Source organism: Lipotes vexillifer, unplaced genomic scaffold, assembly GCF_000442215.2.
Source record: "Lipotes vexillifer unplaced genomic scaffold, Lipotes_vexillifer_v1.1 scaffold382, whole genome shotgun sequence".
In the NCBI taxonomy this organism is placed as follows: domain Eukaryota; kingdom Metazoa; phylum Chordata; class Mammalia; order Artiodactyla; family Lipotidae; genus Lipotes; species Lipotes vexillifer.
This window is the reverse complement of record NW_006780611.1, coordinates 771,238-784,096: the sequence shown is the minus strand read 5'-3', so window position 1 is coordinate 784,096 and position 12,859 is coordinate 771,238. Positions and strand designations below refer to the sequence as shown.

The following is a 12,859-nucleotide window of genomic DNA, read 5'->3' as shown; positions in this document are numbered from 1 at the left end:
GCCTTAGGCTCTGGGTCACCCACCCAGCTCCCCTGCCTGTCCCCCCAGCCCCTGTCCTGCTGACCCCTAGCCTTGGTTTTCTAGCCTGTGAACAGGGCAGCATTGCCCAACCTCAGCTGGCACTTGGGGCCTGGCCAGCCATTTGCGTCCCCGAACCTCGGTTTCCCCACCTGTAAATGAGGACCAAGAGGATGACCACATGGCCCGGCTCTGCCCTCAGAGCCCGTGTGGGCAGGTCCTGGCGGGACAGGCTCCCCGCGCCACCCCCTCCCTGTCCTGCCCCTGCTCCCCCGCATGACAGGCCTCTGCTTTAGGAAGGGTGCCAGTACCTGGGATCCAGGAGCCGGACCGAAGCCCCCCAGGCCTGAGCTGCAGTCAGTACGGCAGGCACTTTGTGGCTTGCCCAGCCTGAGCCGGCCAGGGGGCCCAGGGCGGCACGGGGACCAGCGTGCATCCACGCCCGGAAGTGAAGGGCGGCTGGCAGAGGGGTTCCACGCCACCAGAGGTGGGAGAGGCAGGAGCAGGTCACACGGGGCTTCAAGGTGCCACCACCTGCCCGTGGCCCAGGTGCCTCCCGCACCTCCCCCTGCCATCCTACCAGGGGCAGCTGCTGCTCCCTGGATACCCATCCTGCAGCTGAGAGGACTGAGGCCAGCGCTCTGCTTCTCCCCCACAGGCAAGAGGGAGCCCTGGAAGGGTTTGGGTGGGGACTGGCGTGTTCGCAGAAGCAGCCTCCAGATGCTGCTTTGGAGGGACTGGAGGAGTGGCCGGGCCTGGGGGCTGGGGTGGGGGCCCGGTGGGGCAGGATGGACACCAGGGTCAGGGCAGCGGTGGGGGCCCTGGGTCCGCTCGCTCTCCTGCTGCCCGTGCAGCTGACTTGCCCACCTGGGTGTGGCCCCAGGGCGGGGTCGAAACCCCGCACAGGTGTGTCCCCGAAACGGCGAGTCAGCGGCTCCCTGGTTGCCAGGCCACCAGAGAGCCACGCAGGACCGCCGAGATGGGGGTGGCGGAGACAGAGCTGGTGGTGAGGAGCAGAGGGCTAGAATGGGGCGTCGCTTGGGTCCCCATAGGCCCCAGCTGGGAGGTAGGAGGGAGGCAGTCTGGCACAGGTTCAGGAAGGGCAAGTGCAGAGGCTCCTCGGCCCAGCTGGGGCGGAGACACCTGCAGCCCCCCATCACATCCCCCACCAGCAGTGCTGGGGAGTGACCACAGGCCCCATTTTGCAGATATTAAGCTGGGCTCTGCCTGGAACCCCCCACCCCCGGGTCCCAGCCCCCCCCAGGGGGCCGCCTGACCCAGGACCCTGTTCCTGAGCCCACTCGGACCCTGGGAGGCCAGGCCCCCAAAAGGAGGCGGAGGGTGCTGGTATGGGGTCCTCTCTGGGCCAGGTGGGTGTCCTGTCCACCGAACACCCCAGCCCAGCAGGGCCCCAGCTGGCAGGATGCCAACGCTGCCCTGAGGTCAGGGTCAGGCGGGGAGCCAGGCCTGCCCAGGGCAGCAGGAAGCGGGAAGCGGGAGCGGCTGGTGGCCTGGGATGGGGAATTTCGTGGGGGTGGGGAGCCTAGCCAGAGAGTAAAAGTGCAGAATTCTCTCCATTCTTCCCGTCTCTCTGTGATGACTCAGCAGCTCTGCCCACTCTGCCCACTGGCTCCATGGCCCTGAGGCAGTCGAGGCCCACTGGCGGCCCAGGAACGTGCCCACCCCGGGGTGGGGTGGGAGGAGTGTCCCAGCACCCCTCCCTGCGGTGTCCCCGCCCCACCCGTCACCCGCAGGCGCACTCCCACTGCTGTCTCCTGCCCCAGTCCTGCTTCCTCCGCCAGGTCTTCTAGGGAGCTGGGCGCCCACTGCCCCGAGGGGAGATGGCCCTGGGCCCTGGGGTAGAGCACCCGTCCCTGCAATGGGCAGGTCTGCAGGGGCTTTGAGGCCCTGCCCTCAGTCCCACTGCGGGGGTCAGGGCGGGGCAGGCGGGTGGGAGGGGCTCTCCTGGGCTTTGAGCTCCTGTCCGGTCAGTGGGTCCGGAGTCCCCAGCCCTTGGCCACACCCTGCCGCAGCCCACTGGTCTCCTTCCTCCGGAGGGGGTGGCCCCGGGGGCAGAGGGGGCCAGTGCTGCAAGCCAGAGGGACACGTGCACTGAGGGGCCCGCTACGTGTCCGCAGGGGTGGGCTGCTCCCTGGGCCCTGACGCCGCTGATCAGCCACGGGGAGCTCCTCCTGGCTCCTGGGCTCTGGAGCACCCACGGCACCACCACCTCCTCCAGGAAGCTGGTGGGAGTGAGTATGGGGCATTTAGGGATGAGCCGGGCAAGAGTTGGGGGCGTCCAGAGGCCATGCAGCTCTCGAGCTCCCCCCCGAGCCGTCACTTCCTGGGAAGTGGCAAGTGGCCTGAGGTTGGAAACCAGCCTGGCCACTTCTGAACGGGATGCTGTGCCCAGGCCAGTTCAGGGCCCTGGATCAGGATGCCAGGGATCCCTGAGCAGAGACGGGGACAGGCCACCCCCAGGGCTTCAGTGGGCCCTCGGACTTCCCCAGTCCGTGCTGGAGCCTAAACTCAGGGGGCGGCTCCAGAGCTCCAGCAGCCCTGAACCTCCCTCCTTTAGCTGCTCTTAACCACCCCCCGCCAGGACTTCACGATGAGCCAGGAAGGGCCTCCAGCCTGGGTTCAGGGTTCAGGGTCACCAGACTCACCCCATCATCCCCCACAGGCCTGGGCAGCAACTCCTGAACATTGATTGACATTCCCCAGTGGGCAGCACTCTGCCCCTGCTGCGTCCTGGATCCAAATGCCCAGGGGCGTCTTGCTTCCCTGCACAGGCTGGCGCTGGGGGTGCCAACCTGGGTCCCTACAGCCAGTGCTGCAGTGGGGAGAGTCTGGAAGACCACACAGGTCTCCTGGGGCCTGTCTGGCAGGCTTGCCCCCTGCCCTGGGCTGGCTGCACATCCAGGCTATGGCCACTGGGGTCTGGCCGCTGCCCGCAGGCCTGGGTCTGCTCCCAGCAGGCATGGAAGGAGAGGGTCGCCTGAGGCTTGGATCCAGGGAGCCTCATGCACCGCTGTGTGCTGGCAGGATGCTGAGCATCGTGAAGACAGCCCTCGCCAGCGCAGTTCTTACCGCTCCCCATCAGCAGTTGAACCACACTGTATCTTCCTTGGAACCACTAACCGCCACCCCGCCCCAACCCCGGCCGCCAATGCCCAGGTGTGTGTGTGGGGGGGGGGGGGGTATATGTTGCCTTGCAAGTCAGAAGCCTCTACAAAATTCTCAAGTAGGGGGAAACTTGTCTACAACTTGGAGGAGTGGGCCACTCTTACAGGCCCAGAACATTCAGGTTGAGTTCTTCCAGTTCATAAACTCAGTTATTTCCATTCCAAATCTAACCCGGGTGTTGGTTTGGGGGGGGGGGGGGGCTCTTCCCTAGCTCTCTATTTCTTTCTTTTTTTTTAAATAAATTTATTTATTTTGGGTTGCATTGGGTCTTTGTTGCTGCGCGCAGGCTTTCCCTAGTCGCAGTGAGCGGGGGCTACTCTTCGTTGCAGTGCGCGGGCTTCTCATTGCGGTGGCTTCTCTTGTTGTGGAGCACGGGCTCTAGGCGCGCGGGCTTCAGCAGTTGTGGCTCGCAGGCTCAGTAGTTGTGGCTTGCAGGCTTCATTGCTCCATGGCACGTGGGATCTTCCCGAGCCAGGGCTCGAACCCATGTCCCCTGCATTGGCAGGCGGATCCTTAACCACTGCGCTACCAGGGAAGTCCCCCTAGCTCTCTATTTCTGAACCATTAAAGGAGGGGACCCAGAGGGTTCCATTAAAGGGGGAGCCCAGGCTTTTGGGCTCTGAGCTGTGTGGGTGCTGCCTGGGGCTGGCAGGGAAGGGCCAGATCAAGCCTGGTCTGAAACCGTCATCCGTCTTGTTCTGCTTCTTTCCAAGCCTGATCCGTTCTTGGGCGAGGTTCATGCCCTGGCAGTGACACTCTCCTATCTTCCTGGAGGGTCCAGTTACTGCCCTCGGGCTCATCCTTCCCCTGAGGCCCCTGTCTCCCTACCACAACAGCCCCACAGGCCACCGCTCTCTCTCTCTCTGACGTGGTGTGAAAGCAAGGCCCACCGAGAGCTGAACGGGGGGTACATGAGTGTGCTGAGCACGGGCAGGTATGCAGCAAATATTCACTAAATGCGTGTCTCCAAGGCTGTTATTCGTCCTGATCCCATGTTTACTGTGACCAGGCCCTCCCGGGTCCGTGCTCTGGAGACCCTGGGTCCATTTGTAGGAGGCAGTTTCTCCATGGCCTGAGCGTGGTCTGAGCGTGGCCCTGGCCAGCCCTGGGACTGAATGAAACTCTCCCAAGGCAAGGTCATTCCTGCCGCAGGCCCTGGGCCCCAAGGTCTCCATGCAAGCTGCACCGCTCTGATCCCCAGCCCTTGACCCTCTGTGGCTCCCACCTGGCTGAATGCCCCCCACACCCTCCCCATTCTGGTTCGGCCTTGGAGACTCAGCTGAACCGGGCCTCCTCCGGGAAGCCCCGGCATGGGACCCACTGGCTGCATGGCTCCTGGAGCCCAGCGCAGGACACTGCGTGCAAATCAGAGGCAGACACAGGCAGGTCGGCCCAGCTTCTGGCTCCTTGGAGACCGCCCTCCGAGGCCCCTTCTGTGCCTCACCCTCACCTCCGCGCTGGGGCCGCAGCAGCAGGGACTGAGGAACCCAAGCTGCCTGGGCACCATCTATAGAGGCCGCCGGGGCTCAGAGGCTGCGCCTGCTTCTGGGGTCGGGGCGCGGGGCCCCTGCAGGGGGCAGCCCTGCCAGCCCCAGCCCCCTGGGGACTGGGCCTCTGGGGTGAGCAGGGGGCGTGAGATGGGACGGCCCTCCCCCAGTCCCAACCAGGCTGGGCTCCTTGACCTTGGGGTCTCAGCACAGCCCCGCCCCAGGCATCCCCATCCCAGGGAGCCCCTAGGCTCTCCCTTGGAAATCTGGGGCCTCTGCACAGGACAACAGCTAGAGCCGTCACAGCCGCGTGTAGCACGCGTGTACTGTGCGCCCCAGAAGCACGTCACAGGCGTCTCACTGGCTCCTCCACACAGCCCTGCACGGGGGTGGCCAGAGCCCCACAGGTGAGGACACCCAGGCAGGGGGGCGGTGAGAGATGTGAGGCCCCAGCCAAGTGGCCAGGGAGCTGGTCCAGTGCCAAGGCTGTGCTCACGGCCTGCGGGGGCCTGGCCCCAGTGCCGGGCTGGAAGCCAGGTGAGGAGAGGACCCCTGCAGCCCAGGCAGGTCCCCGATGGGTTGTCACTGCTCCCATCACCGCCACCCCCAAGGCCGGTGTTGGGCGCTCTGGTCCAGCTGCATTTGCAGTCAGGCCCACTGGGACCCCAGCCTTTCCCTGGGTTGGGCCCGGGTGCTCCCTTGTTCGTTTTTCGGGGTCCCCTTGGCCAAGAGTCCAGGTGACCGTTGCCAGGCCGTGGGCGGCTCTCAAGGTGTGAATGCTGTACAGTGGCAGCAGGGGGGGTGCCCAGAGGGAATGGCAGCTCTTGAACTTGGGCCAGCCTTGGCCTTGAGTCAGGCCAGGCTGGGGTCTCCTGGGCGGGGCGACCAGAGTTCCCACAGGCCACCACCCACCAGCTCCCACTGAGGGACACCCCAGCCCCAGCCCAGGCCCTACCCCAGTTGCCTTTGGGGGAACATTGCAAAACCCTGGCTTGGCTCTGCTGACTCCCCTCGCTGGTGGGTGAGAGGCCAGGACAGAGGCGAGAGCAGGCCAGAGGGAAGGCCCCTCCCGCTTCAGCCAGGCTGTGGCCCTGTGCCGGGGGTTTTCCATGCGACACGCAGGCAGAGCCAGGCCCCAGGGCTCCCAGAGCCCAGTTTGGGGTCGGGGCAGGGGTGGCACTGGTGTGAAGCTGGGTGCTGTCGAGCCAGGCCCTATGGGCTGGGGAGGGGTCAGGCCCGGCGGGCCAGGAGTTCCTGCAGTGGGAGTGGAGGCTGGACGGGGCTCAGGGGGACAGCTGTGACTGTGGGCCAAGTCACCGGGACGGACCCTGACGGCTGGAGCGGCCCTGGAGGATTGGAGGCACGATGATGGTGTGCTGACGGCGGGCACTGGGGAGACCTGGGGACCACGGGAGCACAGACAGGGTTGAGGAGCAAGCGGAGGTCCTCCAGGCATGGCCTGGGGTGAGGGGCATGGAGAGGCCCAGGGCTGGGCCGAGCAAACCTGTGGGATGTCCAGGGGCAGCTGGAAAGGGGCCAGTTGAGGAGGCCTTGGTTGTTGACATGGGGGGACAAGGGGGGTGAGGGCCCTGACCCGGAGTAAGTGCCCACCCCCCCGTGCTCCCTGCTGTGACGCCCAGCTCTGTGGGCGTGTCTGTAAGCGTGTGTCCATGAGTGTTGATGTGTGTGGATGGAAGACAGGGTGCTGGCCAAGGCTATCTGCTGCCCAGCCTCCTCTTCCTCCCGTCTGGGGAGGATAGCCTGGCTCCAGTCACCATGGCAACAGCCGCCCCTCCCGCCAGCAGGACAGGGCTACCTTGTGGGGCTGGCTGTGCAGGGTCGGGGTAGGCTGCTTCCAGGGTGGGGTGGGGTGCAGCCCCCTGGGAAGATCCAAGCTGCTCCCCCCACTAAGGAAACACCTCCCTTGAGAGGCCACTGGGAACTTGAAGAGGCACCTGGCCCTGCTGTGAGGCTGCCCCTCTCAGGAGGATGGCCCCATGGAGGCAGGTGCTCACAACATGCTGGCCTGAGCCTCGGGCACGCCAAGGAATGGTGGGAGGCCAAGGGACCGGGCCTGACCTCTGTGGTCAGTGCGGTGGCCTGGTGCCTCAACCTCAGCTGAGCCCTCCTCCTGGGGGCCTCTCCCTGCCATCTGCAGGAGTGGCCCCAGCTCTGTGGCCCATGAAGTTGCTGACCTGGGCCAGGCCTGACTGTGGGGCCCAGAGCTATTTTTAAGGCCCACCGGATGGGCCTTCCAGGAACCAGGAAAAAACAGGCAGGGTTTGACATCCTGCACTGCTGGGGGTGTGGCTGGAAGTGGAGTGTGGATCAGAACTGCAGGGAAGGGGTGGCCTGGGGTTACTGACCAAGGGCCATGCCCGGGGCAGAAGGGCAAGAGGCCCTTGGGGCTCAGATTTGGCCTTGCCTCCCTGTACAAGGAGGAACACCCCAGAGCCTCGATGTGCCAAGCTGAGAAACGGGTGGGTCATGTCTGCCTGCAGGGTAAGAGCAGGGGGAGGTGGGCAGCACCTTGCCTGAGTCCTGCCCATTACACGGGGTCACTTTGGGTACTGGGGGCCCCCAGTGCTGAGGAAACATGGGCCCTGGGTGGCTGCACAGGCAGAGATGCCAGCCCCCTGCCCAGCCTATTCCTTGGGCCAGCTTGGGCCTGAAAGAGGCCTCCCTGCAGAACAGCCCTTGGTAGGGAGGGGTGTCCAAGTCCATTCTGACCCTCAGGGATTCACAGTCCATGCAACACACACACACACACACACACACACACACACACACACACACACACACACACACACACGATAGAATATCCAGAACACACACGTCTGGACGAGATGAAGGCTCTGAGTAAACCTCCATCTCAGGAAAGAGGCTGCCTCCTGCTCTGTCCTCCACTCCCAGACTAAGCAGGGGACCCCTTGCCACTCCCAGAGTCCCCAGGGGCTTCCACAGGTGGCTCAGCCCAGCTTCAGGGCTGGGGGAGGAGGGACACACACTGCCCCTTTCTGAAGGAGAGCGAATCCTGCTCTGAGTTTGGGGAGACTCAGGGTCTTCAGATCAAGACTCTGCAGCTGGTGGGGTGCAGGGGGTGGCCCTCAGCCCCAGGATGCTGGCCTCCCAAGGCTGACTCTCAAGGCCAGGGACCAGCTGGGCGCACAGGCCAGGACACCCAAGGAGGACTGGCCTGCAGGTTCACATGGGAGGTCTGGAGGCCCAGAGGGGAGGCCACAGGGAACCTCGGCCCCTGTCGGCTAAGTTGGAACTGCCCTCAGAGTCACATCTTGACACCTAGACCCAGGATGCTCTCCGGCACTCCCGCCCTCCCTAGCCCAGGACAGGCTGTGGGTCCAGGCACCTGCAGCCTGATCTGAGGAGGAAGCCTCTGAGGACCATCCAGTGGTCCCCTGGAGAAACCCACAAGAAGACAAGAGTCCCTGGATTCCACTTCAGGGGCAGGCATCCTGCCTTGGATCTGACCCCATGAGGAACCCTGTACTGGCCTGGGGACTGTGGTTAACTGGCCGGCCCTGGCCCTGCCTTTATGGGTCCACATCGCAGGAGGGAGGTGGACAGAGCTCCAGAAAGATAAAAACCTAAGAGCTGTACCAGTGGAGGGTCCACTCTCTGCCCTGGGAGAGTGACCGTGGCAGCTAAGGGATGTGACTTGGGGTAGGCTGGGTGTGCTGAGGGAGCCAGCAGGCTGGCCAGGGCCCCTGAGGCAGGTGAGTACACATGCCTGGAGGTCACACCTGAAGGTAACCTCTGATGGGCCCAGGGATGTGGATGCCATGATTAGGTCCCAGCCTGGTCCCCAGGGGCCACGGGGAGTACCTGCGATGCCAGAAGGACCAGTACCTTGACCTCCTGGCTCCCCCAAACCTCAACCCTCTCTGGGATGGCTGTGGGAAGCAGTGGACGTCCTGAGCTCAGCCACTGGGGCTGGCAGACGGCTGCTCACACCTGAGCTGCTCAGGCCGGTGACTTGGGCTGAGGTTGGCAACCCGTGGGGTTGGTTGGCAACCCGTGGGGTTGGATGAGTCTGTGCTATACAAAAGGCAGAGGACAGGCTCAGGTCCAGACGAGGGCCCTGAAGACCTAGGCTGGCTCTGACCCTGACAGAGGCGGGCAAGGTGGCCTCCTTGGTAGAGGTGGACAGCAGCTGGGCCTGGAGGGCAACCAGGTGGATGGAGAGCAGAGGAGGGCTCTCCAGGCACGGGGTCAGCGGGGCAAAGTTCCTGGGAGGGAGGCGGAGTCAGGGAGGGACCTCGGGCTGCGGCCTTTGAGGTCAAGCCCGGGTAAGAACGAAGGCCCGGGGTAGGCAGAGTGGAGCCTCAGCCCACCCGGGGGCTGCGAGGCCCGGGGCGCTGTCGCCCGGCGGGGTCCCCCAGGGGGCGGAGGTGCCAGCCGCTCCAGGCCACGGGCGCGTCGGGGTGCGCGGACTGCCGGGGAGGTACGAGCACAGCCTGGGGTATCGGGGGCGCCTCCCGCCCCCCGCCGCTCCTCGAGACCCCACCGCCGCTTTCCTGGCTCAGCCGCCCTCGCCGGGCCGGTGTAGCCGGTGACCTTCCCGGCGCGGCCTGGGGAGGGGCCCTGGCCCCGCCCCGTCCGCGCGACGCCACTGGCTGGGCCCCGTGCCCTTTGCAAACACCGGCTCCCATTGGCTCCCGCGGCCCCGCCCCGCACTCCCGGGCCACCGCCCGCGCGGGAGCTGCGCATGCGCGGGGGCGTGTGTGAACGGGGAGAGGTGACGCGCCACGCCGTGCCGTGCGCCTCCGCGACTCCGCTCCCGCCAGCTAGTCCCAGGCGGTTCGCCGCGCCCCCTGCCCGCCCCCGCCCACTCCGGAAGGCGCGCCGGCCTCTTCCTGCCGTCGCCTCGGCAGCTTACGCGGGTTCCAGAGGCGACCCCCGCCGCTCAGCCCGGCGGAAGGGGGCGGGGCCCAGGCTCGGCCCGCCCCCGCGGAGGGATACGCGCGGCCGCGGCCCAAAACCCCAGAGCGAGGCGGTGCGGGCGTGTGAGCGGCTCGGCCTGCTGCGCGTGTCGTTGTGGTCCACGCGGGGCTTGGCCGGGCAGTGCGCCGCGCTGACGGCCTCGCCGGAACAGGCCCGCGTTCCGAGGCCGGCGCTCCCGGCGCACCTGCCAGCTGTCCGCGTCGGGGCTACGCGCGGCCCGAAGAGGCCGTCCTCCCGCGTCCTCCTCCGCGCGGGGAGCCGGGCCGGGCGAGAGGCGGCGCGGAGGCCGGGGGCCCGCGCCCGGCCGCCGCCCGCGATGCTGCTCTCCAAGTTCGGCTCCTTGGCGCACCTGTGCGGACCAGGCGGCGTGGATCATCTCCCGGTGAAAATCCTGCAGCCAGGTATGCGGGGGCCGGGGGTGTGGGCGCGCACCGAGGTTGGGCGTCCACCGGGGTCGGGGGCCGGGCTCCCCGGTCACACCAACCCCGCCCGTGCGTTCTCCACAGTCAAGGCAGACAAGGAGAGCTTCGAGAAGGTGTATCAGGTGGGCGCCGTGCTGGGCAGCGGCGGCTTCGGCACGGTCTACGCAGGCAGCCGCATCGCCGACGGGCTCCCGGTGAGTCTGGCCGCCCGGCACCCGGGATTCTCGGCCCGCGCGTGTCGTTGCGTCCGCGTGGGCCTGACCACTGGTTCCGTCCCCCCAGGTGGCCGTGAAGCACGTGGTGAAGGAGCGGGTGACCGAGTGGGGCAGCATCGTAAGTGTGGGCGGGGAGCGCGGGGCGCCGGGCGGAGCGGGGGACGCGGGCGCCGGGCGGAGCGCGCTGACCGCCGTGTCCCTTAGGCCGGCGCGGCTGTGCCCCTGGAAGTGGTGCTGCTACGCAAAGTGGGCGCGGCCGGAGGCGCGCGCGGGGTCATTCGCCTGTTGGACTGGTTCGAGCGGTCCGACGGCTTCCTGCTGGTGCTGGAGCGGCCCGAGCCGGCGCAAGACCTCTTCGACTTCATCACGGAGCGGGGCGCGCTCGACGAGGCCCTGGCGCGCCGCTTCTTCGCGCAGGTGTTGGCCGCCGTGCGCCACTGCCACGGCTGCGGGGTCGTGCATCGCGACATCAAGGACGAGAACCTGCTGGTGGATCTGCGCTCGGGCGAGCTCAAGCTCATCGACTTCGGCTCGGGTGCGCTACTCCGCGACACCGTCTACACCGACTTCGACGGTGAGCGCCCTCTCCGCGGCGAGGGCCGAGGGGCTGGCGACTGTTGGGGCCGCGCGCCGCGCTGGCTTGCCCAGAGCGGGGCCTCGGGCCGTTGGGTCCGGCAGGTTGGGGCGCGGGGCGGACTCCAGACTCCTCTTGGCCGGCGCCGCCTCGGGCCTCCCCCGCGCGCGTGCGGAACGCGGGGGCGCCGCGTAGAAATCCCCGCATTGCGGTGCTGGGGAAGCCGGGGCTCCCTGCCCCTCCTCTTCTCGGTATCCTCACCTCACATCTGTTTGTTGTGAAACCGGACCCCGCGCTCATGTGACCCGCCTCCCGCGCCGGGCCAGCTCGGGGGGCGGGGCGGCCGGGCGCCGGGGGAGGCCACGCCTGCCGGGGTTTTTCCAGGATGAGGACCGGCCCCCGGCTCCAAGGCGGAGAGGATCAGCTGGGAGCGAGGGGTCTCGGTGTTCGCGTGCTGCCGGCCTGGTGAGGCGCCGACCTGGCAGCCGGTCTGCTAAGCCCCGTTTGTCCCCCAGGCACCCGCGTGTACAGCCCCCCGGAGTGGATCCGCTACCACCGCTACCACGGGCGCTCGGCCACCGTGTGGTCTCTGGGCGTGCTGCTCTACGACATGGTGTGCGGGGACATTCCCTTCGAGCAGGACGAGGAGATTCTCCGGGGCCGCCTCTTGTTCCGCAGGAGGGTCTCCCCAGGTGCGCTGAGGGGCTGGGCCTGCCACTGGCGGCGAGGTGTCGCGGGGCGGCCCTGTCCTGACCCCATCTTCCCCCACAGAGTGCCAGCAGCTCATTCAGTGGTGTCTGTCCCTGCGGCCCTCAGAGAGGCCCTCGCTGGACCAGATCTCTGCCCACCCCTGGATGCTGGGGGCTGAGGGGGGCACCCCGGAGAGCTGTGATCTGCGGCTCTGCGCCCTGGACACGGACGATGGGGCCAGCACCACGTCCAGCAGCGAGAGCTTGTGAGCAGGGCCTGCCCCTGGCCGTGGGAACCGGAGGGGACCCCTGCCCTATGCCCGGGCCCTGTGCTGGGCCCGCTCTGCCGGGCCGTCTGCTCCTTGCAAAAAGCAGTGATCTCTGACCCCTGGTGACTTTTGCCTTTGGCACCGGCCCAGTTCCTTTGCTTTGAGTGCCTTTTTGAACGCTGCTCTCACGGGACTTAGTTTTCTCAAGCTCTGTCTGTCCAAAGACATTCCGGTCCAAGCCAGGTCCCGCCTGCCCACGGCCGGCGCTTGACCCGAGACCGTTCCTCTCCTGTGCTGCTCCAGAGGTGGCCCTGACCTCCCCGCCCCTCCGCGTCGACGTGTCGGACCAGGAGCTCTCCCGTGTCCTGTGGCCTCGTCTCACATGGGCACGGGGTCCCTCATCATGCCCCCCCCTCCCACCCTCGTGTCTCGGTGTTCGTCTGGGCACGTCTGTGCACGAGCAATGCAACGTTCAGGTCTTGCTGCCCGCCCGCCCACCCGATGCGTGTGCAACCGTCTTATTTATGGTGTGACCCCGAGGAGGGCTATTTATTGTTTAATTTATTTGTTGAGGTTTCTCCCTCCCAGCAGCCCTAGCTCCTCAAAGGCCTGTGGGCAGAGGAGGGGGCGGCTGTGCGTGTGGACCCCAGGTCCCAATTCTACCCGTGTCTGTCAGAAGGTGGACTTGTACAGTGGCTAATTTAAGGGGAGGGGGTGACTCCGCCACCTTGTGGCTCTGCGCCCTTGGGGGGTGGGTTTTAAATTATTGACCTTGTACAGTCTGCTTGTTGGCTCTGGAGGCTGGGGGGTGGGGGGACAGAGTCTCAAGCCTTTAATTTATTTCAGCAGTTGTGTTTGTGTGATCCCGGTGTGCGTAGGCACTGCGGATAGGGTTTTCTTTCAGTTCAAAAGTGAGATGTCTGGAAATCATATTTTTTTATACAGGTATTTCAATTAAATTGTTTTGTATTAAATGGGTATTCTGTGTTTACTGGGCTGGGTGGTCTGGGGTAAGAGAAGAGGTTTGGGGAGAAGGG

General features: G+C 66.2%; 1 protein-coding gene across 1 annotated transcript; it reads left to right on the top strand.

Moving 5' to 3' along the window:
• The first annotated feature begins 9,917 nt into the window (after window positions 1–9,917).
• PIM3 (Pim-3 proto-oncogene, serine/threonine kinase) lies at window positions 9,918–11,949 on the top strand. The gene is made up of 6 exons (XM_007453893.1): window positions 9,918–10,054; window positions 10,160–10,269; window positions 10,358–10,408; window positions 10,495–10,864; window positions 11,380–11,556; window positions 11,636–11,949. Exons 1-6 carry the CDS (start codon window positions 9,970–9,972, stop codon window positions 11,821–11,823), a joined length of 981 nt encoding a protein of 326 aa, XP_007453955.1. The 5' UTR covers window positions 9,918–9,969; the 3' UTR covers window positions 11,824–11,949.
• The last annotated feature ends 910 nt before the right edge of the window (window positions 11,950–12,859 follow it).